The 26,969-nt window shown below is 38.1% G+C and overlaps 1 protein-coding gene across 4 annotated transcripts in view; it reads left to right on the top strand.

Moving 5' to 3' along the window:
• Positions 1–885: 885 nt before the first annotated feature.
• Positions 886–26,969, top strand: part of NETO2 (neuropilin and tolloid like 2) — a 94,095-nt gene continuing 68,011 nt past the window's right edge. For 2 of the 4 annotated variants that reach the window (XR_010661670.1, XM_065925264.1), the window contains exons 1-6: positions 886–1,236; positions 11,564–11,620; positions 14,426–14,566; positions 15,221–15,469; positions 20,678–20,722; positions 20,811–20,938. Coding sequence is in view for 3 of the 4 variants with exons in the window: in XM_065925264.1 (XP_065781336.1) it covers positions 1,203–1,236; positions 11,564–11,620; positions 14,426–14,566; positions 15,221–15,469; positions 20,678–20,722; positions 20,811–20,938 (654 nt within the window). In the remaining variant the exon portion in view is untranslated. The remainder of the gene's footprint in view (positions 1,237–11,563; positions 11,621–14,425; positions 14,567–15,220; positions 15,470–20,677; positions 20,723–20,810; positions 20,939–26,969) is intronic. The other 2 variants (XM_065925265.1, XM_065925266.1) reach the window with 2 other exon arrangements.

Below are 26,969 nucleotides of genomic sequence, written 5' to 3'. Positions count from 1 at the left end.
GCAGTTGTTTACAAATGTGGAGATTTCGTATCAGCAGAGTCAAGTGACACCATCAGCATGGCTGGTAAAGAGGGTATCTCTGGAGGCGGATCTGTTGGGTTCACCACCCTGCCTCCCTCACTCCTTGTGGGGCTCCCAACAAAGTATTTAACCTTCCCCGCCTCCTCTTTCCCATCCCGCAGGAGGTGAATCGAGGATCACAGAGTTGATAGGTGAAGTGTTTGGTGCTGTGCCTGGCAACCCGGGAAGCGGGTCCGTAACTGTTAGTAAACATTACCGTGGGTCACATTAACTCGCCTGATGCTAACGGCAGGTGAGAACCTCAGACTCGCTCGGTCCCGAGCCCCGCCCAGGTGCGCGCCCGCCGCCGAGGCAGGTACTCGGGGAAGGCTGAGGAGGGCGGAGCTCTGACCTTGAATTGAGGTCCTAGGAGGGTGAGGGGTCTGGGCGCCCCTCTCCGGCCGCGAGGGCAGACGGAGGTGGCCAGGCGGGCCAGGGCTGCCGAGTCCCATCCCTCACTCAGGCGGAAGGCCTCGAGGACTCGGACCTGCTCACCCGCGCCCCGCGGAGGGCGGGGACGGGCCGGGCTCTCCCTCCGCACCCGCCTCTCAGAGCGCGGGCGAGACGCCGGCGCCCCAGACCTCCTGGCCCCGCCCCCAGCCCAACGGCGGCCCGCGGGGCGCACCGCCCACCCAGGGTGCGAGGCCGCGGGCGGGCTCGCCCGGCGATTGGCCGGGAGGGGTGCGAGGGGCACGCGGGCGGGGGCGGGGGGCGGGCACATGCGCGCAGGCGGCGCGGCCGGCACGCGGCGCTCGCGCTCCCAGCTTAAATGAGCCTGGGCTCCCAGCGCCCCGCACTTCAGCCGGGCCCGCGCTGCGGCCGCAGGCGGAGCGGCCGGTGGCGGTGCCGGCCCTCGCGTCCGAGCTCCTGGGCTCCCAGGCAGTCGATGGGACGGAGCGCCGTGGAGCAGGAGGCGGCGGCCGTCGGGGGGCTGGGTCAGCGCGAGAGCCCGCCGGGGGACTCGGGCATGGCGGGCCGCAGGACCTGAGCCCTGCCCCGCGCGGAGCAACCTGGTGGCGGGCGATGGGGACGGAGCGGGGCTGCAGCCGCGCCGAGCCTTGAGCGCCCCGCTTCCGCCGCCGCAGCCGCCGCCTCCTCATCGCCGCCTCGGCCCCTCGCTAAGCGCCGGGCCGCTTGGGATCATGGCCCTGGAGCAGCTCTGCTCGGTCCTCAAAGGTAAGCGCCCGGGGCCGCGGACGGCGCCCCCTGCGGGCGAGACCGGCCTCTTCGCGTCCCTGCCCGGCGCCGGGCGCCCGACGCGCCCCTTTGTCTGGCACGAGCGGACCGCGGATCCCCGCTCCCGCCGGGATCCACTTGTTCTGCGAGCGCTTCTTCCCAGCCCTCTGCGTGTACCTTGGCGGGGGACCCGGGAAGCTCATCGGGATTCGGCGGCCCGGCCGGCCCTGAGAGCTCTGCCCTCGCGCCTCTTCCTCGGAATTCCGTACATCGCTTTGCAAAGTTGTAGGGTTCGTGTGAGTGGAGCGAAGGCCGGTCTTTTCAGTATTAGTAACAGAAAGTCAGTCCTAGCGAACAATAAAAAGCCCAGCTGAGGCGTCACGGAGCGGTTCTCGAAAAGCCCCGCGGTGGCGGGCGGCGAAACGGCCTGCCCGCCGGCCGGGTCCCACCTGCTGCGGCCGCGGAGGCTGCGGCACCACTGCGGGCGCCGCGACCCGGCCCGGCCCGGCGACGCTGCTCGGGGCTGCGCCCGGGCGCTCCCCGGGACCTCAGATACCCTGCCGCCGCTGTCTGATTCTTTCTGATTTGTTGTACCGGGAAATAAAACAGTCGGCTTGCCAAGTACACAAAGCTCCAAAACATACTACAGCTGCTTTGCATTTTCCAGGAGGTGTAATATTAGATTAAAATTTATGTACATGGATAATTAAGATTGTGATACAAAGTTGTTTCTGAAAATCGAACTGAATAAATCCTTTTTTTCCGCCCTCGGAGGAAAACACCACTACCAATAAAGGGCTTCTCTTTTCTGCTACTGACTTAGATTGAAAACTGAATAGCTGTGTATTTGTAATGTTACGAAATGTTCTCTTTTTCAAAATACAGGGTAAGGCGTTAAGGCATTGATTAGCGGTACCATATACCGCTTTTCATTGTATCTTAATATTTGTACAGTGAAAAATGTTGGGTTTTTCCCACCCATTAACACTTTTGAATTTTGTTTTACTGGAAAATTCAGTATGATTTTGCATTCAATTTTAGTTGCAAAAATTACTCCATATGTTTCTAAATTTATAATCGAGATATCAGCAATTTAGCTATCCACTGTATATGTATAATTTGTACAAAGGTAACTAACCTAGGACTGTTTCGCAGTCACTCCATAAATCATTAATGATTTCCTCATTATATTAAAATGTTAAAACTCTGAAACTAATTTCTATAGTCTTTCCTGTCTGTAATTCCCAATTTACATCGCCATTCCTTGGAAATTAAGATTTTGTTTTACTTTTTCAAAATAAATCATTCGCACAGTAGGGTTTGTGATAGTGCTTCTTATCTGAATTTGCTTCGTTGTCTCATTCCCTTAGGCTGTTCAGTATAATAAGGACATTCCATCTGAGTAGCCCCCTCTGGGAAAAAATCACGTAGATCTGTTACACAGCTCTACCTGCAGAACTTGACGAAACTGGGCTGGATAGGACGGAATCTCTGATACTCCCGGAATGGTGAAGGGTTTTGCAGCTTTTCTGCCTTTGCGTTTGTCGTAGGTACACACTGCCCTCTCTGGCCACCAGCGTGAAGCATTTAATGTTTGCACCTTTCAGGAAAGGATTCTCTGGTTGATGGCAGAGCTACAGTGGAAACAATGAATTTCAGTAATACCTGGCTTTTCTTTTTTTCTACACTGTTTTTATGCAGCCTACACTATTTTTACACGCTGGTGTATTTTTAAAGTTCAGACTAACTTGTTGTCAGGCTTACTAGAGAGAAAGCAAGCTATTTTTAAGTCTTCTAAAGTTCATGGATATGTGCTTGTACATAGGAGGAATCCCTCTGGGAAGATTCAAGAAATTAACAAAAGTTGATTCTGAGAAAAATATCTAAGAGACTGAGAAGAGTAAAAGGAAGACTTCTGTTTCACTGCCCACCCATTGTATCACTTGATTTTTTTTTTAAAGCCAAATGCATGTGTTACCTATACAAATATTGGTGTTTTTAATCTTAAAAAACTACATTTTAAAAAATACTGGCTTTTTCTGGTGCTTCTATTCATTGTGTGCACCAGTGCATAAAAAAGTAGCTCTTAAGGTGTAAATTGTTTCAACATTGAAGAGGTTCTTATCAGAAGCAGTTATTTAACATCTGCATAATTACAGATATTACCTGCCAAAAGCCTTGTTTGGAATATTATGGTCAGTTTCTACTAAAACAAATCAGCCATAATGAGTGTGTGGATTTAAGTAGAAGGTAATTTTCTTTAAGATGCCTTTGATTCTTGGGTTTTACTTTCAGCAGTGAGAACAAAAGGATAACTCTGCTAGGCTTTTAAACCTTTCATATATTGTTAAAACTGAATAATTCACTTTTAACGGTTTATGATCACTCCAAGTCTAATAAAATTTGACTTGTATCAAAATTATGTATGATAGTCACATGAAAATATTAGGCTTATAAACCCATTTTTCACTGTTCATATTCATTCTGCAGACTTGTTTCAGGAGAATCCTATACTCAGTTATATTTAAATCTATAAACCGTGGTTAAATTTATGGTGTTACAGTGCATAACTGGCACTGTATTTTAAAAATCTTATTTGAGACTGTGACAAATAATAACTTGTGTCCTTCATCCTTAAGTCTTTTTCAAGAAATTAAACAATACAGAAAAATAAGTACCATACTGAAAAGTTATCCTTTAAAGAGGGAAGTTTTTAAAGATAGCCTTGTTAAAAGCTAACTTTATTTCCTCCCCCCCCCCCACCCCCAGGAGTTAGAGAAAATGTTTTATTAGTACCGTTGAGAAATCTGACTAAATGATGGTTTTATTATAATTTGATAGTTTGATTACTTGAATCCAATTATCTGTTTTGAAACCAAACTGACCTTTTAGGAAAAACATACAGCACTGTAATACACGCACATGCACGTTATAAGTTCAAATCAAAGCCATTTTCAAAGCCCGTTTAGGAATAAAATAGAAAAAAGATTAACTATTATATAAGTAAAGTTCATTATCTAAAATTCTAAAGAATAATTCACGTTCTGCTCTTGGTTACTACCCATTCAGCACAATCCTCTGTCATTTTGAAATTTATGATTCTTCAGAATAATTGATTTTTTTTTAAATGTGTCCCTTGGGCACTTTTGAGATCCCACTTAGTGTGGTCTTTAAGTTGCAAAGGGGAATCCTAAAAGATTTCCAAACTTTCCTTAACAGAACTCCCTCAAAGGAACTCTTGGTGGAAGGAGGAGAGGTAGGTCTTAAAACTCAACAAAAGCGAACAAGTTTGCTTTGATTGCTTTGGGGCCTCACCCTCTCAATCACTCATCAGAGTGACCCAGATTAACTGACACTTATTAGCATATTTGTTCATAAAATTACAGGGTGTACTAATCTGAAGGTTCAATTTGTCCTAGTCAAAATGACATTTAAATGTATTGGTTTAAGTATGCCCAGGATAATATATTGGAAATTACAGTGTTAGTGGGTGAGAAGACATCAAAAATACTCATCAAAATGTGACCTGGTCCCGTTAAAATCCGATGGTAGCTGCTGTGGATGTCTGAGGAAGGCTCCGATGTGATTAGAGCATACAACTATAGTGCCATCTCCAGAGCGTTTTGACTCACAAGAAGGTTGTCACATTCTGCAGGCAAGAAGCAGCACTTCTGCAGTTATGCTTTCTTTGAAGTGATTGGCAGTGGGATTAGCATGAAGCGGTTAGAGTGATCCCAGAGTTCTTCAAGCTCCATCTTCCTTCTTAACTAAAAAGTTAAATTGAGTTTGATTAAACTAGGGTACTTTTTTGTTCTTTGGAACAAAAAGTTACTACCTCAAGTATATGGACTCCAATTGAACTCCATTCTGCTTCAGAAAACAGATGCAGGGAGACCAGGTAGGCAGTTGTTACACTATGGGATCTCATGACAAGTTTACCAAACCTTACCTTTACCACTGAGATGCTGAAAACAGGAAAACTTAGAAAGAGGTATGTTTAATTACTAACAAAGGTAAAGTGAGTTAGCTTGATTAAAGTAAGAAAAGTAGCATACCTGAAAAGGAAAAAAATCTATTCTCTCTCTGTCCTCTGACTTATGCTCAAAGAAAAGAAGCCGGGTCATCTGTGTGCCTATTCTTAACCAAGGTTTGTGCTTGTTAATTTGTTAGTGTGGCGCTCTGTGCTGTATGTTGTAGTTACAAAGGAGATATAACCAGGATTATGCTTAGTCACTTCACATATTCATCTAATTTTGAGTGCTGTTGTGGGCCAGCCAGTCTTCTCATCACTAGAGATGCATAAGTGAATCAGACAAGTCCCTCTTTCTAATAGGAAGAGACAGATAATAAGAAAATAGTGGGTAATATAAGTAATAATTGAAATACTATTTATGTATTTGTTTATTATGTATTATTATTTATGTATTTATGTATAAAACAAGATGAAGAAAATATGGAGCTTCTTTAGCAGTCAGAGAGCCCTCATAAGACTTGAGTAACAGGAAGGAACCAGCCATGCAGAGTGTGTCTAGGCAGAAGGAATAACTAGTCCCTAAGGCAAGGGTTAGCTTGGTGTGTTGAAGTAATGGAAAAGCCTGTGTAGCTGTAGCTAGCAGTCGGAAGGTCAGCGGGATGGTCAGGACATAGGACTTCTGAAGTCAGAGTAAGAAGTATGGATTTATTCTAAATGGAATGGGACTCTGTTGGAAGATTTTATGAAAGGCTGTGATGTGATCTGATCTATATTTTGAAAGGATCACTAGCTGGTGGGTACAGAGTAGATTATAAGGGACTATGGCAGAAGTAGCCAGTGTTCTTCCAATATCCATTTTGGCTTTCAGTGGATCTCTGAACTTTAAGCACAAGATCACCCAAAATAAATACTAGATTTTCCAGTTTTCCTTGGGATTAGGTGTGGCCATGTGACTAAGTCTGACAGTTACATGTGTGTTCAACTTTGGGGGAGTGGTGGTGGTTTTGTTACTCAGAATTTTTATTTTGACATCGTGGTAGATTCTAAGCAAATGTTTTTAAAAGAAGAAGGAATGCCCTGTGTCATTTCTTCATTCTTGGCTAAGTGTAATGCAGGCATGGTAGCTGTCAACATACAGTACCTGGCACTCCAGCATCTATACTGGCCCATCAGAGACCTTGGGAATGAAGTCATATACAGCTGAACAGTAAGACAGAAGCAGCTCAGCCTCTTTGTTTCTTTAGTATACTATCACTTTCCTGTTGAAGCTGTCTTTAAAGTGTGGTTCCAGGGCCAACAGCTTTAATGTCACTAGGGAATTTGTTATAGTGCAAGTTTTCAAGCCCCACCCCAGACTTACTGGATCAAAATCTCTGGAAGTAATGCCCCCTCCCCCCCAAGTCTGTGTTTTGATAAACCTTCCAGGTATGATCCATGCTAAAGTTTGAGAACTGCTGTCCCAGTGATTTATTTCTGAAACATGGAAGAACTGAGTAGGAAGTGTACATTTTTAATCCTCGATATATATGTTACCAGATTAACCTCCTCAAAGCTGTGACACTTTACAGTCCAGTGACAATGTAAGTCAGTTTCCTATATCCTGACCAATACTAGAATCTGTATTTTTTATTAGTAAAGCTGAATTTCTCCATTGTTTTTTTTCTTAGCTCTTTTCTCTAATGGCATAATCTTTTTTTCCCATTTATTTGTAGTTTTTATGTTTCAGTCTTTTGTGAATGAAGTTGTTTCCTACCCAAAAGTATGAATTCACCTTTTTTTCATTCTGCTATTAATTTTTCTATTTAGCTTGAAAAGGGGATCTACTTTTTTCCAAATAATTGACAAGTTATCCCAGAACCATTCATTAAAACTGCCCTCTCAAAAAAAAAAAAAAAAAAAAAACTGCCCTCTCACCAAGTATTTCAAATATTATATAAATCGTAATAAATTCTGGGATATATATGTCTGTTTCTGAGCTTTTTTGTTTTCTTCCATTTTCTAACCTAAAAGCCCGTTGAGAATAAGGACCGTATCTTTTTGTTTTATTTAGTTCCAGGGACTGACTCAGCTACCTGTAATGCAGTGAATGCTACTAATGTTTGTTGACAGATACCAGTTTCTTCCTTCACCATTGCTACATTTTACAATTCTTGTAGCTTTATTATTTTTATGCGTTATTATTTTAAGCATATTATTTTTATGAATTTTTTAATATTTTCCTTGGCCAATATGGAAAAGTCTTTAAGATGACCATCAGAAAGCATTTTAAGTATCTAGAAAAAAGCTAAGATTTTTATTAAAACATCATTAAATATTATATGACTTACTGGGAAGAATTGTTACCTTTACATTGTTTCATTATCCAAAATGTATTACTTCTCTATTGTATTACATTTATTTACTTGTTTAATTTATTTTAGTCTTACGCCCTTCCCTTAATAGGTGTAATAATTTTCCTGGTAATTCTCTTGGGACTTGTGGGTTTTAAAATAACATTATCTATAAATAAAAATAGTTTTGCCTCCTTTTCAGTATTTATTGTATTGGCCAGAGTTGCCACTATTAAATAACAGTGAAAAGAATAAACCTGACCTTGATTTTTACTTGATTGAAAAGTACAGCCTTAAACTGGAAGGTCTGGAGATAAGACTGCAGGTGGAATGCTAATAAGAATGATTCAGGGTTAAGAGAAGTAGCTTGGAGGGTTTTATTTAATACCTTGAAGAGTACCTGTCTTTATCATTTAGGCCTTCATGTTTAAGTCAGATCTGTATAGTACCCTACGCTAAACTCCAAAATCAGAGGTGAGAACATACCTGGTGGGTACTACTTTTTTCAAACCTGAGATCACAAGCAATTCTCTGCGTAACTAAACTTTGGGGTTGTGGAGTTTAGAATCTTTATTTTGGCATGAATTTCTCTTTTTTTGGCATGGATTTCTGCTTTAAAGAATTAGTGCCTTCCTGGGTATGTTGTTTTGAATTCAAAGTGTGAAATCTTTCTGGATTTGAGAAATTATTGACCCTTTGGTAAGAGAAAGAAGGGAACAAGTGACACATAGACCAGGGCTAAGGACAAAACAGAGCACAACAGCACTGCTTCACGTACCGGATAATTCCAGTGTTTGGCATCAGTAGAGTTTGTTTTAATATCTCAGCCTGATTATAGCAAGCAGCTTGCAAAGATCCTATTGTACTACTGGGGGAAAACTATGTTTATTATGATAGAGAATTTAGAATGATTAATCGTTACAACTGTATCACCACAGCTATCACTATATATTTCTGTCCCCAACTGTTCAAACTTGCCTTATTCATTCCTTTTATTCAGTGGCATAGTTCATTTGGTTGATTGAGTTGTGAGTAGTAACATTTGGGGAGGGGGATTATGAGCAACACCCTATATAAAGTAGAAGGAATAACAAGGTTATTTGGCCTAATTTATTTTTAATATGATTTTTCTACCTCAATTGTATATTGCGTGCAAATTACCTAAATCATGTTTTTAAAAGACATGGTTTTTTTTAGTCATTATATAGTATAATTTTCCAGGCACAATTCATCTTTTTGCCATAGTTTCACTGTTCTCCTGGTTTCGATTTATTGATTTCTTACTTTCCCTTTCTGCCTGACTTTGTATTACTTACATACTGTGAATTTGCAACTGTGAAAACTGGTAAATTGTTATGCCTGTGAATCAGGAGGAAAGCTACAATGAGCACAAAATTTTGACGAGTTGTATATCATCTGAGATGATATATCTTAGGAAATAGTGTCCTCTATCAAGATACATTGATGCAGTTTTGATATTTGCTGAATTGTCAAATTTCTATTATTATTCTAGTTTGTTTTTCTTTTTTTGGCCTTTTCTTAACTGCTTGCAGGATCTTAGTTCCCAGACCAGGGATTGAACCCAGGCCCTCAGAGGACGAAGCTCAGCATCCTAGCCACTGGACCACTAGAGGATTCCCTGATTTTTCTTTTTGATCAGGAATCTTTTGTGTTTTGTGTTTGTTTTTTTAAATAGTGTTTCAAAACTCTATTCCCCTAACTCTGAGCCAGTGCAAAGATGTGAAGACTTTGGAGAAAGGATTGTTCCTACCTAGCATGAGATCTTCAATACTACTAGCAACCAAAGAAAAGGAGGGTAATTAAAGTTGTTGAGAGTTGACAGAGTAAACAGAGGTCAACAAAGGATACAGCAAACCAAAGATGAAGATGTATGATTAGATTAGAAGATGTAAACAGCACAAGATCACAGGAACTGGTTGTACATTGGTGACTTTGAGTAGTAGATGCCTAGTACATGATACTAAGTGAAGAATGGCTTAACCATCTGCCAGTCTCTTCTGTGCCTCCATCTCCATCACCCCTAAACATCCTTTAGTTACTAAATGCAGGTAACTCTACATCTGAGTCATAATCATGTCATATCTCTCTCCTGCTCCCTATTTACACTACCACTGCTCTGCTTCAAGACCTTAGCATCTTTACTTCCTAAATGACCTCTCTTTTTAAAAATTTAGATTCCACACACTCATCAAGATTAATGATCTGAAACACAAATGTGATAATGTCATTCTCTAGTTTAACAAAAGAAAACTCAGTTATTTCTCCTTGTAGTCAAAGGTTTAAACTCTTTAGCATGGCATTCAAGGCTTTTTTAAATCAGATCTCATAATTTTTTTTTTTTTTTTTTTTTTTTTTTGCCTCCACTGAGTCTCTGTTGCTCTGCTTGGACTTTCTCTAGTTGCAGCGTGCTGCGGCCGCTCTCCATTTCAGGGCACAGGCTTCTCGTTGCCGTGGTTTCTTGTGGAGCACAGGCTCTAGGCATGCAGGCTTCAGTAGTTGCAGAAGGCAGCCTCAGTAGTGGTGGTTCACAGGCTTAGTTGCCTCGTGTGTGGAGTCTTCCCTGGCCCGGAATCAAACCCATGTCTCCTGCACTGGCAGGCGATTCTCATCCACTGCGCCACCAGGGAACACCCTCATCCTACTATTTCTAACCTGATGTATCCCTTTTCCCCTCCACATGCTAACTGTTCTGTCCTATTCAGAATTCACTAAACACTTCCTAGGTAAGTTTTCATTGTCTAAGCTATTTCTTTCTCCCTCTCCTGGGTAGAAGTTCTATTAGGTTTCACTAGAATAGACCTTTTTTCCCTAAAGTTTTCCTCACTCTGTTCCTCTTAAGCCCCAGCAGAATGAACAAATGGTCCCCTTTTCTGCTTCCGTTGTTTTCTGTGTAATCCCTACTAAATTCTTTTTCACCTTGTAGATTGTCTTTGACAATAGGTTGACTCCTTAAGGATGAAAGTTTGTCCTAATATCTATGGTTTAGCAGAATACCTAGCACATATAAAGGGCTCTGTGCAATGTGCATCATCATCATCTCATCTCATGTTCACAACAACCTGTGTGGTTGGTGTTATTAGTACACCGTCCCCATTTTGCAAATAAGTAAACTGAGCTGAAAAGGTCTCACAGCTGGTAGAAATCAAAATTTGAACCCCAAACCTAAATGCACCTAACTCCTTGGAAGTCCATTCTCTTATAACTGTTTTGCTTTATGTCTCTCCTGCCTTAATCTGTGCATCCTCTGTGCCTGCTCTCCAGTAGGTGCTCGGACATGCTTGCTGACTGACTGAATGAATAATACAAATTCCATTTCACACAGGAGGCTGATAATGTGGTTTCCATCGAGAGAGTGAAAGATACCGGTGCACCATTCTTAAAAAGAACGTGTTACCGTCAAAACACAAATATATACAAAACAATATATTATACACTGAGGATCAGAAATGTTAAATGTGGGGGGAGGGGAGAAGCTCCATTTTCTAAGTAGTGCTAGCTTTTGTAATGCAGGACACAGCAGAGTACTGCACAGCTATAGAACGTCTTGAATTGATTTCTAGGAGACTGCTGCCCCCTTACTTCTCTTTTTATTATGAATGTTCTTACAAGTCAAATAATCTAATTGAACTTTTACTGGCATAATATATTGCAAAGCTAGCCATAATGTGTGTAAGGTCTGAGGAGGTAGAGTACAGTAAATATAGGATAATTGGGATCAACACAGTTCATTGTACAAGGAAAAAAAGGTATGTATTTTTGCATTCATCATAAATTGAAAATGTACTTATTAGTGCTTATATAAATGAGTGTGATATCAATTGTGTTTTTTCTTGGGTTGTCTTGTCAAATAGTAACTCAGAACATAACAATTAATAGTATTGAGTGTGAATGTTAGTAAGAAATAGGTTTTAGTTCATTTTTTTTTGTCATCTGATTTTTCTCATAAACTTGGTAAAATCTAATATAGATCAACTTTTTAACTTATCTTCTCTTATTTCTCTAGTGTTGTTAGTAACAATACTTGTAGTGGAAGGAATTGCTGTGGCCCAAAAGACCCAAGGTAAAGAATTTACAATGCTAATTTACTACTCGTTCAGAGCAGTAGGATGGCTTTTTGGAAGGATTCCAATTTTTGCATACTATTTCCATAATCCCTCTGGGGTGTTTCAGTGACCTAAGGCTTTCTGTCAATCTATCAGCTTTAATTCAGCCAGGTTCAGCTGCAGTTAACTAGAGTAAATTGTTAACAGTGTAAAGTCTTACACTGATACATTTTAAAAATTGGCATAACTAGTGACTCCTAGAACACTATGGATTATGTCCAAAAATTAAATAAGATTCATGCTTTATCACCAAGCAAAAAATAAAAATCCCTTTTTCCAGTGTAGACAAATGAAACATTTCCATCAATATCTTATTCAAACCCCTGAGACCATGTTCCAGTTATTGTTTATGAAAGAGGATTAGCTAGTATGATTTTTGAGCCAGATTTTTATTTCAGAGTTTAGTGCATTTCCTAAATAACCTGACTTATTTTCATCAAAGTTATACATACACCTGACAAAAATTAAAACATTCTAAAAAGATAATTAGGAAAAATCAGTCTACCAACCTCCCAAACCCCACTTCTCCATGGTAGTCTGCTAACCTACCAAACTACTCTCTTAGCTGATTCTTTTGGTATTTTCATGGATATTTCTGAATAACAAAGTATATGGTTATTCTCAGTTGTTTCAGTTTGGAGTAGTAGATAATAATTTTCCCACCATGGAAGATAAGAAATTAGCTCTTTCTTGCACCTACTCATCTCCCCCAGCTACATATGAATGTCCTTTTTAACTTTGCACCTGCAATACCCATGTCAGTATTTTTACAATTCTGGTTACATGTATTCAAGTCACCACTGGGCTTTTTCAATCTGAAAATTTTATCTTTGGTTGTAGGAAATTTTTCTTTCCGTTTTTTCTTGTTTAATTTTTAAAATTCCCTTTTCTCCATTTTCTCTCCTGTCTTTAAGGAATTCTTATTATTTGGTTACCTTTTTTAAAAAAATCTTTTCTGTTTTTCCATTTCTCATTTAACTGTTTTCTTCTCAGTAGCCTTCACTGAGACTTCTAAACCAAGAATTGGAAAACTTTTTTTCTATAAAGGGCCAGATAGTAATTGTTTAAGGCTTTGCAGGCCATTATAGTCACAGGAGCACCTACTTAGCTGTGCAACTGCAGGGTAAAAGCATGAATGGGCATGTATATATTCCACTGAATTTGATTTTACAGTAACAGGCAGCAGACCAGATGTGGTCCAGGGCCATAGTTTATGGGAAGTGAAAGTGTTAGTCACTCAGTGGTGTCTGACTCTTTGCGACCCCATGGACTGTATGTAGTCCACCATGGAATTCTCCAGGCAAGGGATCAAACCCTGGGTTTCCTGCACTGCAGGCAGATTCTTTACAGTCTGAACCACTTCTGCTCTAAACTTTTTTTTTTTTTAATTCTATTTTTAGAAACTTTCTTTTGTTTTCTAAATAATCCCTTTTTCAGAGTATGCTGTGTTCTTGTGTTATAGATACACATTTGACCCTTGAACAATGCAGAGGCTAGGGTTAGAGTTTAGGGTTAGTCAGAAACCTGCCTGTAACTGCTGACGGCCCTCCGGCCCTCCGTATTTGAGGTTCTGCATCCTCACATTCAGCCGACAGCAGACGCGCACTGTACACTTAGACTCCATCCACATGGTTCACACCTGTGTTGTTCACAGGCCGGCTACTCTCCTGTTCTCTGAGAAGATTAAATGGTAGTTTTGTTTAGTGCTTTTTTTTTTTTTTAATAGTCTAAAATCTTTGCTTCTTCAGAGTCGCTTTTTTATTTGTTTTTAATCTGTTTTTCATATCGGAGGCTTCCCTCACATGTCTGGTGCTCTGCTTGTTAGCCATCTGCAAATGTAGACAGGGCTGTTTTACTGCTGCCTTTCCTGGTGAATGATTGAATCCACCTATGAATATTTTTCTTTGGGCTCATTAGTTTCCCCAGAAAAGGTTAAGATTCCATTTCCTGCTTAGAGGCCTTGTATCTGACCCAGAGGCCTTTGGGGAGTTGAGTGGGGCGGGGGAGCAGGGGAGTGTGGTTCAGCATGTCAGCGTTCACCGCATCTCCCTGTTTTCATGTTGGTATTTTCACCCTCTGCTGTGCCTGATGTTCCCTGGTCCAGCAGCCCTGTTTACTTTCTCCAAAGAAATAGTATTATTTTCTGATGTGGTGATAGAGCAGCGTGTACCTGGATCTGTGGAGTGGGAGAGGGTATAGAGCCTCATGTTTTTAAAAATACCCAAATTCACCACTTCCACCCCCAATTCTAGAGATACCTGCTACTGCCAGTAGTTATTATTGCATGTATCTATTTGTACTTATGGGTTTATGCCCCTAAAAAAGTTATTTACTGTTGTTTAAGTGAACTTTGAAGAAGGAGCAGAGCTAAATGCATGTGTTCAATCTACAACCTTTAACTAAAAATCCCTTTGCAATCTTTGAATCTTATTTCATTTTGAATTAAACTAAATGTGGAGGTACCATACCTGAGATAAACTCCTGGAATTCTTTTATTTTTTGTGTCAGAATTGAATTTTATAGAGTTTTACTAATTTATCAGATTCTCCTACATGTTTTTGCCCTTGTAAAATTTAAGCATTTTACTTCCCTGTTCTTTTACATGGCAGATTTGTCCTCTAGAGCGAATGCTTATGCTGTATTCAGTCTGTTATGTTAAATTTGACAATGGTTCTTAAAAATTGTGTGTGTGTAACTCAGTGGGCAGTTGTTTGGGGAAGTCGTAGGGGAAACTGTAGCTAATGTTTTAAATTTTTCTTAAGATGGACAAAATATTGGAATGAAGCACGTTCCTGCAACCCAGTGTGGCATTTGGGTTCGAACCAGCAATGGAGGTCATTTTGCTTCACCAAATTATCCTGACTCATATCCACCAAACAAGGAATGTATCTACATTTTGGAAGGTATTTGACCAGTTTCTATCTTTCATTGGATGAATGTTAACTTTTTTTGTAAAACTAAATAACTGGTTAAATGCTCTTTTTAAACCAGTTTCAACAAAATTTAAATATGTATTTTAATTAAATCCTAGTCATTATAGATATTTCTTAATACTACCAACATTAACAAAATAATGGTTGAAGTTTTATAAGAATTTTTAATCCCTAAAATATATTTAACTAGATGCATCAGTATATATGGGAAACTTCTCTGATAAGAAACTTAAACTTACTGACATCTCTTATTAGGCTTTATGCAAATTTATGTCCATAGTTACATTATATGTTTCTTTCATTTCTTCTGTTTTTCTGTTCCATCATGGTACATTGTATCTCATGAATTAAGCATTAGCTTCTCAACTCTTTAATTTTGAGCATTCTGCTACATTTAACTAATTTAATATATAACATATGCCAAAGGGAAAGATTACTGTAATTCTACAGATAGCATTATTATTAACATACAATGTAACATGCATTATGAATTTTATATATAATAACTTTCAGTATGATCCTCATCTATAAAACAGTAAGAGCAGTTGTGCTTTTCTCACTGTGTCAGGACATTTTTACTTTTTCTTGTTCACTTGCCCTGATTTACTTAATCTTTTTTTCTAGCTGCTCCACGTCAAAGAATAGAATTGACCTTTGATGAACATTATTATATAGAACCATCATTTGAATGTCGGTTTGATCACTTGGAAATTCGAGATGGGCCATTTGGTTTCTCTCCACTTATAGATCGTTACTGTGGTGTGAAAAGCCCTCCATTAATTAGATCAACAGGGAGATTCATGTGGATTAAGTTCAGTTCTGATGAAGAACTTGAAGGACTGGGATTTCGAGCAAAATATTCATTTATCCCAGGTAAATAAGTTATTGTTTTAGTAGCGAGATCTGACTCTGGTTTTAGAATCTTAAGACTAGAAAACAGAAAATCCAGTCAAGTTTATCAAATAAAGGTTTTAAAGGAATTACCAAAGTCAAAGGGAAATCAGCCCATGAATAAATATTTTAAAAAATTAGAAATAGAGCTATAACACTTGAATTTTGAGGCATATCATATGGTGTTACATTATTTCTTAGATTTCTTTAAGTTTTATAGCATATATCAAGGCCAAAGGCATCACAATAAATAGATTTTAAAAGTAATTCAACAAATTGTCTTTTCATGATCTCTACCAAAAATTATTTTGGCAGGTTTTTTCCCTTTGGAATAGTTGAATTAAACACTCATTTGATAAATAGTCCCTAGAAAATACTGAAAAGTAGAAAGAATAGTGCTCTGTACTTAGAGGCAAAAGATCTGGGTTTGAATCCTTTCTGTGCCACCTACTAGCTATAAAATTTAGTATTAAGCAGGACTTGTGCCTGAGCATTGCTGTTGATAAGATAGGAATATCTTCATGAGGCTGCCATAAGTAATTACCAGAAACTTGGCAGCTGAAAACAATGGTAATTTATTATCTCAGAGTTCTGGAGGCCAGCATCCAGCAGGGTCACTTCCCTCTAGGAACTCTAGGGGAGAATCCTTTCCTAGCCTCTCCTTTGGCGGCTGCCCCAGCATTCTTGCACTTTTGGCCTCATCACTCTAATCTCTGCCTCCATCTTCATAGCCCCCCCACCCCCCATCTTCTCAGAATGCTTAGCTTAATCACATCCTTTGCCTTAGAATGCAATATTCACTTTTTTTAACCTTATAAGGTAATAAGGTAACCTTTTAACATTATAGGGTAATAGTCATAGGTTGTGACTGTTGTGATGTGGACATAGATTTGGGTGGTGGGAGAGGGTCTCCGTCTTACCTACCACAGTTATATGGAAACGCTTTGTAAGTCCTCAGAGCCTGTCCACTGTAAACGTAAGCATGTCCCTAATGCAGAAGCCTGAAGATACACTAGTTATTACTCCTGTCCTCAAAGAACTCACAGACTTAGCAAGATGAAAAGTAACTTAATGTGAGAATCATATAATCTTTTTATTTATGTTTTCATGCAAGAAATTTGCTAACTTAAAAAAAATTTTTAATTAGAACAGCCAAATGAAAATATCATAACCTATCACCCTATAAACAAAAAACCAATATAAATAATATGGTATGTATCACTTCAGATGTTTTTATCTTTTTATTTTATTTTATATAACAGAGGTCTTGCTATTCTTTCAACTGTGTTACCAGTCTTTTTTTTTTCCCTGAACAGTATATTCAGCTTTTTTTCCCCTAAGTGTCACTTCAGTGCTTAAATTCTCAAGGTCAAAATGATAGCACTTTCAATAAGTAAAATTTATACTTTTTTTTTTTTTCAGGAATTTTAAGCTTATAGCAAACTGAGTAGAAACTACAGATTTAGGGTATACCTTCTAACCACCCCCGTACACACAGCTACCGCTAAAACCCAAGATGAACATCCAGCACGCAGGGTACATTTGTTACAACTCATGAACCTGCAGCGATACAGCGCCGTCACCTGAAGTCTGCACTTTACACTAGGGTTCCCTCTTACTGTCATACATGCTGTGAGCTTGGGTAATGTAGTGATGTAATGACGTATCTACCAATACAGCATCATGTGGAGCATTCCAGCTGCCCTAAAAATCCTGTGAGCCCCACGTATTCATCCCTCCCACTCCACCCCTGGCAACCAGTGATCCTTTTACTGTCTCCATAGTTTTGCCCTTTCCAGGATGTCATGCGGTATGACGTAGCCTACAGTGTGTAGCCTTTTCAGGCTGGCTTCTTTCACCTAGAAATGTTTGTTTAAGTTTCCTCTGTATTTTTTCATGGCTTGGTAGCTTTTCTTTTTTTAGTGCTGAATAATACTTCATTGTATGAATGTACCACAGTTTGTTTGTTTATTGTGTAGAAGGATATCTTGGCTGCTTCCAGATTTTAGCAACCACAGGTAAACCTACTATAGACATCCATATGCAGCCATTTGTGTGGACAAGTTTTTAACTCATTTGGCTAAGTACCATGGAGTGCAGTTTGCTGTATCATATTAAAATTTGTCTTAAATTTTTCCTTAAATGGAGAGTGGTGATGTTTGCACAGCTTTGTGAATATACGTAATGCCACTGAACTGTATGCTTAAAAATGGATGAAAGGGTAAATATTATATTTTACTAAAATAGAAATAAATTTTAATGGGGAATACGTGTAACTCTATGGCTGATTCATGTCAGTGTATGACAAAACTCACTGAAATGTTGTGAAGTAATTAGCCTCCAACTAATAAAATAAAATTAAAAAAAATAAATAAATAAAATTTATTGCATACTCAAAAAAAAAAGAAATTTTAAAATTACAAACAGGTATCTAAAAAAACTTAATTTGAAAATTCACATAGGAGACATATATATATAAACTTGTCAGAATGAAAAAATTACTGTTCTAAAATATCTTAGAATCTTTAATTAGCCTGTTTAAACCTATTTTAATTGACAGTTTTTTATATGTAACTGATTGCTTAATTCTTGTTAATTTCTTTTTTTTTTTTTTTTGCCATGCTGCGTGGCACGCGAAGTCTTCCTGATCAGGGATTGAACCCATGCCCTCTGCAGTGGAAGCACGGAATCTTAACCATTGACTTTCAGCATGATTATCAAAGTACATGTTGAAAAAAGGAGGAAAAATTTTAGCTTAATTTAGAATATATCACAGAGACTATTCTTTTTTAACTTAACTAAACCCAACCTCCCTAAATAAAAGAAAGTAACAACACTTCACCAATTTTGCAGAGATGTGTCAAAGAGAAATCTAAATCTTAACCAGCATTAGAGTAAAAAAATCATAGCAACTATCTGGCAAGTGAATCAGAACTTCACATGTAGGCAAGAATTCTAGGGATATTGTCATTATTGCACTAAAATTTTCAGAGTTATTCCAGTTACTTCCAGGAAGTAGGAACCCATTATGAGCCTCTGCCTCAACAAATACCACGAGTAGCTCAGAGAATTTCATGTATTTAAAAGATACTAGTTTCTCATCATTAGTAGGTTTCATCCACATTTACAAATCTCTGGACAAAATTATTTTATAAATATGGCTTAAATAACTAGACAGCCATGATTTAGCTACTTATGAATTGCCTATTTATTTTGACCTTGTTTTTCCTTTAGTACTAAGATTGTGGCATCCTCACCCATGTTATAAAAGTAACATGATAAAGAAAAATTGTCTAGAGATTTAGAATCTAGTCCTGATTTTGCCATTATATTATCTAAAACAGTCATCATCTCTCTCTGATTCAGTTTGCTCATCTATAAAATAGAATATTACATGATCTTGATGTTGTTATTAGCATAATATTAAACATAAGGTGTGTAGAAACTCTGAAGTACTGTAAAATGCAAATGTAAGGTAATTAGTCTAGAACTTAAACATTTTATTTTTATTTTAATGTGTCTATATTTTAACCATAAACCATATGAAGTTGCTCTCATGATACATATAATAGAAAAAGAGCTGCTTTTCTTCCAAGAATCTTTACATATAAAGTTGCCTGACTTTGTTTTTTACTTTTTTTTTTTTAGAGTAGATGCTTAAATTGAATTGTTTTTTGTTTTTTGTTTTTTTTCATTTATTTTTAAAAGCATTGTTCAAATGATTAAGATACCTTTTTTCTTTCAGGTAGTCTAAACGTATTTGCAAAAACCTGACTCTATGTAAGACTTTTTTTATATAGTGTATTTTTGGTGCTGAAGTATCAATTGAGTTAATTGATTTAGTTCTTAAAAATCAAATACCTGGCCAATTTAATCAAATCAGTTATTTTAATACAAAGTATTGGTTGTCAACTTTCTGTGAACTATTTTACAGGGCAGAATATCCTATATATCATTTAGTCATCTTTCTTTTTACTGCCATTGTGAAAATACAGCTCATTAAGCTACTACAGTTGGCTTCCCAGGTGGTTCAGTGGTTAAGAATCTGCCTGCCAATGCAAGAGACACGGGTTCGATTCCTGGATCAGGAAGATCCCCTGGAGTAGGAAATTGCAACCCATTCCAATATTCTTGCCTGGAAACTTCCAGGCAAGACAGGGAAACCTGGTGGGCTACAGCCTGTAGCTTAGTCACTCAGTCCTGTCCAACTCTGTGACCCCATGGACTGTAGCCCACCAGGCTCCTCTGTCCATGGTGATTTTCCAGGCACCATTTTCCCAACCAATACTGGGTTGGGCTGCTCTGCCCTCCTACAGGGGATCTTCCCAAAGCAGGGGTTGAACCCAGGTCTCCTGCATTGCAGGCTGATTCTTGGCTGTCTGAGCCACCAGGGAAACCCAAGGATATCAGTGGGGATATCAGTGGAGTGGGTATCAGGCCTGCCTGGTTCCCTGAGTTACCAGGGAAGCCCGGGCTACAGCCTATGGGGTCACAAAGAGTTGGACATAACTGAGCGCACGCATACACAGCTGCTACTATGGTGGGGGGAATAAATTATGTGTAATATAAAATTCACTATTTTAACCCTGTTAAATGTACAAGTCAGTGGCATTGAGTACATACAGTGTTGTGCAACCATAGCCACTGTCCATCTCCAAAACTGTTTTGTCTTCCCAAGCTGAAATTCTGTCCCCATGAAATACTTAACTCCAATTCCCCTATCCCTACAACCCTGTGAAAACAATCTCTATTAATTTGACTAATCTAGGGACCTCAGTAAATTCAGTCTTACACTGTCCTTAACTGTCTGACTTATTTTACTTAGTATAATGTTTCAAGACTCATCCATGTTATATAGTATGTGTCAGAATTTCATTCCTTTTTAAGACTGGATAATATTTCATTGTAGTCCATATCTTACTACTAGCTACTGCAGTTGAGAAAGAGTTGTGAGTTTTCAGGTAGCATAAATAAGTTATTAATTCACAATATGATCAAAAATATAAGCATTATCATTTTTAAAAACATCAATCCTATAAGTGAGCAAGCAGTGCTTTGTAGTAGACACCAATGAAAGCTTTCTCTTGCTTTGTTATTAAATGCAACATTAGATATAACATAAGACATTAAGCCTTAAATTAACTCTAAAATATCTCAGTGTCAATCACTTTCTTCTTTTCTCTGTTACAGATCCAGACTTTACTTACCTAGGAGGTATTTTAAATCCCATCCCAGGTTTAGTATATTACCTCTTTTTTTTTTTCTCATGGCATCTTTGATTAGTCTTATTTTCCTTTGAACATCATTCATCTGTTCTTTCTAGATTGCCAGTTTGAGCTGTCAGGAGCTGATGGAATAGTGCGTTCTAGTCAGGTAGAACAAGAGGAAAAGACAAAACCCGGCCAAGCAGTTGACTGCATATGGACGATTAAAGCCACTCCAAAAGCTAAGGTAGTATGAAGTACGCAGTCACTTCTGAGAATAACATAATAAGATGTGGTCTGTACAATGTGTTATTTGGTTCATGCAGATATTTACTGGTTAGTTGAACTGATGTTGCAACTTTTTTAAAATTTTATTTCAGTCACATTATTGAACATCTAACATCAGCATTGTTGTAGTTAAGTAAATTACAATATAAACTTTAGGAATTTGCACATACATTAATATTCTTATTTTAAGATTCTTAAAATCTGTGTATTCCTAACCAGACAGTACAGGTATTGATCAGTGTGATCATAGATTCATAAACATCTTCATGAGCAGGTAAAACAGGCCATAAGAGGTTGAAGTGTCTTGTCAGAGGTCTCAGTGTTGGTTATAACAGTGTCAAAACCAAAGCACAAATATATTGTCTTAGTTCTGTGTTCTTATCATGCTGTCCTCTGCTAATCATGTAGAATTTTTATTGGAAAGTACCACAGGAAAGGATGCTTTTACATAGCTGACAGATTGAAACTGGTTCCTAACTACTACTGCTTTTGCTTTTAATTTCTACCTCTGGGAATAGTAACAGTTAAAATTGTATTTATTTTGTGTGTGTGTGTGTGTGTGTGTATATATGTGTGTATGTATGTATGTAAAAAGAGGAAAAAAGAGGGTAGGAGAACAAACCTTTAAAGAATTAACAAAAATCAAATTTAAAGTTGCTGGTAATGTGATGGGTTAGATAACCTGAAAACCTACCTGTTACAAAGCACCTAGAAACATTGAATAATATATAATAGACATTCTTTTTAAAGCTTAGATAATCCCCCTAAAAGAAAATTCTCATGAACTAGAAGTGCAAGAACTATAAACCAGAGCAATAAGCTGAAAACTTGCAATTGATGGTATATATGCCCCTTACTGATATCAATAACCTGTGACTACTTGGGTGAACATGCCAGGAGCGTGATATTACCCACACTGAGACAAATAAAAGGCCTAGGGTTCACGTGGCCTTTGTGAGGTTCATCACATAAAGCTGGAACCCACAAAGGGAGATGATTGCCTTGAAATGGTTAAAAAAAAAAAAAAAACTCTTCCATGAGCACAAGTTGTAACAAAAGAAGCTTATCTCTCTGGGCTCAGTCTCAGGATGGGAGTGAGGCTGAGGTCTCCCCTAACAGTTGATACCTAGAAACCTGAATTTATTAGTTTGGGGTATAAATTTATGTTCCATTTTCAGCCCAGGAATCACTTAGCCCCAAAATGAAGAAAATGGTCTTGGGCTTATTACACCTTTTGACGCATCTGGCACAGATAAATACAAATAGCCATGTAGGCTACAAGATTGCCATAGATAAAACAATAGACTCCAAAATTAGACAGCATATAGGTGAACAATCCACTGCAAGTTGAGTTAGCACACAAAATAGCAGGAAGTTTCTTAGATCCCCAAGATCTGAAGTGTTTTTTATATCCAACAAGTAGTTATCAAAATATGAGAAAGAAAAATACCAAGTAAACTTTAAAAATAACCACATCGATCTTCCTCAAGTAAAAAGTATAGTATTGAGAGATAGATTTGAGAAAATTACCCAGAAAGTAGCTTGAGGATGGGAGACAGTGGCAATTTATTAAGAAAATCCCAAGAAATAACAAGAGGCATTGACATACAGTAATTCTCAAAGCAAGGGAAAAAAGTCTTAATTGACCCTGAGTTTCAATCAGCGTCACAGACAACACGAATGTCTCCAAAACCACTAGAGAAAGAAGAGATTGCCTAGAAAGAATAGCAAAGGAATAACCAATAGCAAAATAGAAGCCAGCAAGCAATAGAATAACATCTTCAAAGTGCTATGGGAAAAAATTAACCAGCAATCTAAAATTCAAACACTCCATGTCCAACTAAACTGTCATTCAAGAATTAGGGCAAAATTAAGGTATCTGGGGGCAAAAATAGTAATCAAACCAAGTGCTACAGTTAAATTCCAAATGTATCTGTTTTAGGTTAACTACAGAGAATTTTGAAAATACAAAAACAGCAGAGAAATAAATATTAAAAGAGCTAGTATAACTATTAAAATTGAAATCAAGATGGTCATGAACTCATAAGGAAGATATATTTTAAATTTTATGTATTAATATAGCCTCAAAATATACAAAACATGAATTGACAGTTGTCAAGGGAAAATTGTGACAAATCCACAGTTATAATGTGTAAATCTTTTAGCCTTTTAATAATTTAATCAAGCATGCAAAAAAAATGTCAAGGCTTAGGTTTAAAAAACCCAGTGTGCCGAATGGAACGTGGTATTCTAATTCCCAGCATTCAGAGATTTTGCATTCTCCACAGGCATGCAAGAAACATTTATGGAAACTGATCCATACACTGGATGGAAAAAGGAAGTCTGACACACACACCAGTGCTTGGTATCATACAGAGCATTCTCTGACGAAAGTATAGTTAAATTAGCAACCAGAAACCAAAAGATAACTTTAAAACTCCATATGGTACTAGTAAAGTTGGATAGTTGCTTGTAGATCAGTGAAGTTAGAACGCATGTTCATACCATACATACACAAAAATAAACTCAAAATGGCTTAGAGACTTAAACTCTGAAACTCTTGGAAGAGAACATAGGCAAGCATTCTCTGACATGAATTGTACCAGTGTTTTCTTAGGTCAGTCTCCCATGGCAATATAATTAAAATAAGCAAATGGGACCTAATCAAACTTACAAGCTTTTGCACAGCCAAGGAAACTATAAACAAAATGAAAAGAAAAGCTACTGAGTGAGAGAAAATATTTGCAAATAATGCACTGACAAGGACTTAATTTCCAAAATATTCAAACAGCTCATACAACTCAACAAAAAAACAACCCAAGCCAAAAATGGGCAGAAAACCTGTATAGACTTTCTCCAAAGAAAAAAATAGATGGCCTGTAAGCATGTGAAAAAGTGCTCAACATTGCTAATTACTAGAGAAATGCAAATAAAAACTACAATAAGGTACCGCCTCACGCTGGTCAAAATGGCCATCATTAAAAAGTCTACAAATAGCATATACTAGTGAGGGTGTGGAAAGAAGGGAACCCTCCTACACTGTTGGTGGGAATGTAAGTTGGTGCAACCACCATGGAAAACAGTACAGAGGTTCCTCAAAAAACTAAAAATCTAATTACCATGTGATCCAGGAGTCGCACTCCTGGGCATATATCCAGATAAAACTGTAGTGCCTTCCTGTGTTCTAGCAGCACTATTTACAGTAGCCAAGACATGGAAACAATGTAAATATTCATTGATAGTTGGAAAGATAAAGATGTGTTACATGTATGCAATGGAATATTACTCAGCCATAAAAAAGAACAAAATAATGCCATTTGCAGCAACCTGAATGGAACTAGCTATTATCATACTAAGTGATGTAAATCAGAAAAAGAAAGACAAATACCACAGGATATACTTACATGTGGAATATAAAATAGGACCCAAATGAACCTGCCTGCAAAACAGAAACAGACTTACAGACGTGGAGAACAGACGTTTGATTGCCTAGGAGGAGGGATGGTGGGGAAGAGATGGAGTGGGAGTTTGGGGTTAACACTTGCAAACTATTACATATAGAATGGATAAACAGCAAAGTCCTACTATATAGCACAAGGAACTATATTCAATAGATATAGTTGAGTTAAACCATTTTGGAAAACGGTATCTTTAAATGTGTATATATACACATACACACATGCCTATATATGTATATAACTGAATAATTTTGCTGTACAGCGGAAATTAACACTGTAAGTCAAGTAAACTTCAATTTTTTTTTAAAATGTTTATAAATAATATCTACTAATTGATACATCACAGAGGAAATCAGGATGAAAATTTTAACAATTTATAAAAAATATTTAGCAATAGTGAAAATACTACATATTGTTACCGACAGGATATCCCTAAATGTACTTTAGGGAACTTGAGATTATAAATACTAATTTTAGAAGAAGAAAAAGATGTAAACTTAATGAGCTAAAATTCAGCTAAAGAAGCTAAAAGAATGGCTGAAGAATCCAAAGAAAGGATAATAATAGAAGAGCAGAGATAAATGAACTTCAAAATTTATAAAAAGGAAGACTCAACAAAACCAAAAGCTGGCCTTTTGTTTAAAAAATAATAGCAACAAGCATACTTCTGGCAAGATTAATGTAGAAAAAAGACAATATTAGAAGTGGGAAAGTTCATTCACTCAACTATAGCTGAGATAAAAAAGAAAACATTGTAAGACAAATGATGAAGAATACTTGCTGAAGAACAACAAAGAGTAGCATTTCCTCAGTAAAGTGCAAAGGGAAAAAGAAAACCAGCAGGGGAGCGTGCAGATTAAAAAAGTACAAGTCAGATGAGTTTGGATCCAAACAGCCTACAAAAGGCAAGGGCAGTAACAGACAATTAGAAGTCTGAACACTAGAATTTGATACTAAGAAATTGCTCATTTGTTTGGTTAGTAATAGTGTGAAGTTATTTTTTAACATCTTTAACATTACATATGAATCTAATCACACATAAAATGATATCTCTAGAATTTGTCTCGGAATAATATGTGAGAGGCAGAAGTGAAAGTGTGAAGGGAGTGAATGTGAAAGTTGCTTAATCTTGTCCGACTCTGCGGCCCCATGGATTATGTAGTCCATGGAATTCTCCAGGCCAGAATACTGGAGTGGGTAGCCTTTCCTTTCTCCAGGGGATCTTCCCAACCCAAGAATCAATCCCAGGTCTCCCGCATTGCAGGCAGATTCTTTACCAGCTGAGCCACCAGGAAAGCACGAGCATACTGGAGTGGGTAGCCCATCCCTTCTCCAGGGGATCTTCCCGACCCTGGAATCAAACCGGGATTTCCTGTGTTGCAGGCGAATTCTTTACCAACTGAGCTATCAGGGAAGATAAAGCTAAAGTTAGGGAATGGGTAAAATGAGTTTATGATACTATTTTGTCTGCTTTTGTATGTTTGAAATTTTCCATAATTGAAGTACTTTAGATTGTTCTTTGCTAATACATTTGTGAACAGTCTAAGTGAACAATTTACTGAAATATATAATGTATGTGTATACATACATGTTTACATATATATAATTTATCAAAGTCAAAGAAATAAAAAACCTAAATAAGCTCTTAAAAAATTGACAAAATTGATTTTGTATTAGGTTGATACAAAAGTAATTATGGCTTTGCAGTGTTGAACTTTGCCATTTGATATTGGAGTACATTCTTAAATAAATGTATTATAATCATTTTAATATGCATTTCTCACTTTATTTTTTTGATAATGACTATTACTTGCTGTTTATATTTATTTTAAACTGTAGAAATGATGTTAGACAAAAAGCATTTTTTAGCAATTTTATTTGAGTTCAAATGGGCCAAAAAGACAATTGTCAACATCAACAGTGCATCTGGCCCGGGAACTACTAATGAACATACAGTGCAGTCGTTTCGCAAAGGAGACAAGAGCCTTGAAGATGACCATAGTGGCCAGCCATCAGAAGTTGATAACAACCAGATGAGAGCCATCATCGAAGCTGATCCTCTTAGAACTACACAAGAAGTTGCCCAAGAACTCAACGTCAACCATTTTGTGGTCATTTGGCATTTGATGCAAATTAGAAAGGTGGAAAAGCTTGATAAGTTGATATCTCATGCTGCTGCTGCTAAGTCCCTTCAGTCGTGTCTGACTCTGTGCAACCCCATAGAAGGCAGCCAACCAGGCTCCTCCGTCCCTGGGATTCTCCAGGCATGAATACTGGAGTAGGTTGCCATTTCCTTCTCCTTGATATCTCATGAGCTAACCACAAATCAAAAGAATTTTTGTTTTCTCTTATTGTACTCAACAACAGCAAACCATTTCTCAGTTGGATTGTATAGGACAACCAGCAACGACCAGCTCAGTAACTGGACCAAGAAGCAGCTCCAAAGCACTTCCCAAAGTCAAACTTGCACCCAATAAAGGTCATGGTCACTGGTGGTCTGCCAGTCTGATCCACTACAGCTTTCTGAATCCT

The sequence above is a fragment of the Muntiacus reevesi genome, chromosome 2, assembly GCF_963930625.1.
Source record: "Muntiacus reevesi chromosome 2, mMunRee1.1, whole genome shotgun sequence".
NCBI lineage: Eukaryota > Metazoa > Chordata > Mammalia > Artiodactyla > Cervidae > Muntiacus > Muntiacus reevesi.
Note: the sequence above shows the minus strand (reverse complement) of the source record. Positions and strands in the feature narration are given on the sequence as shown.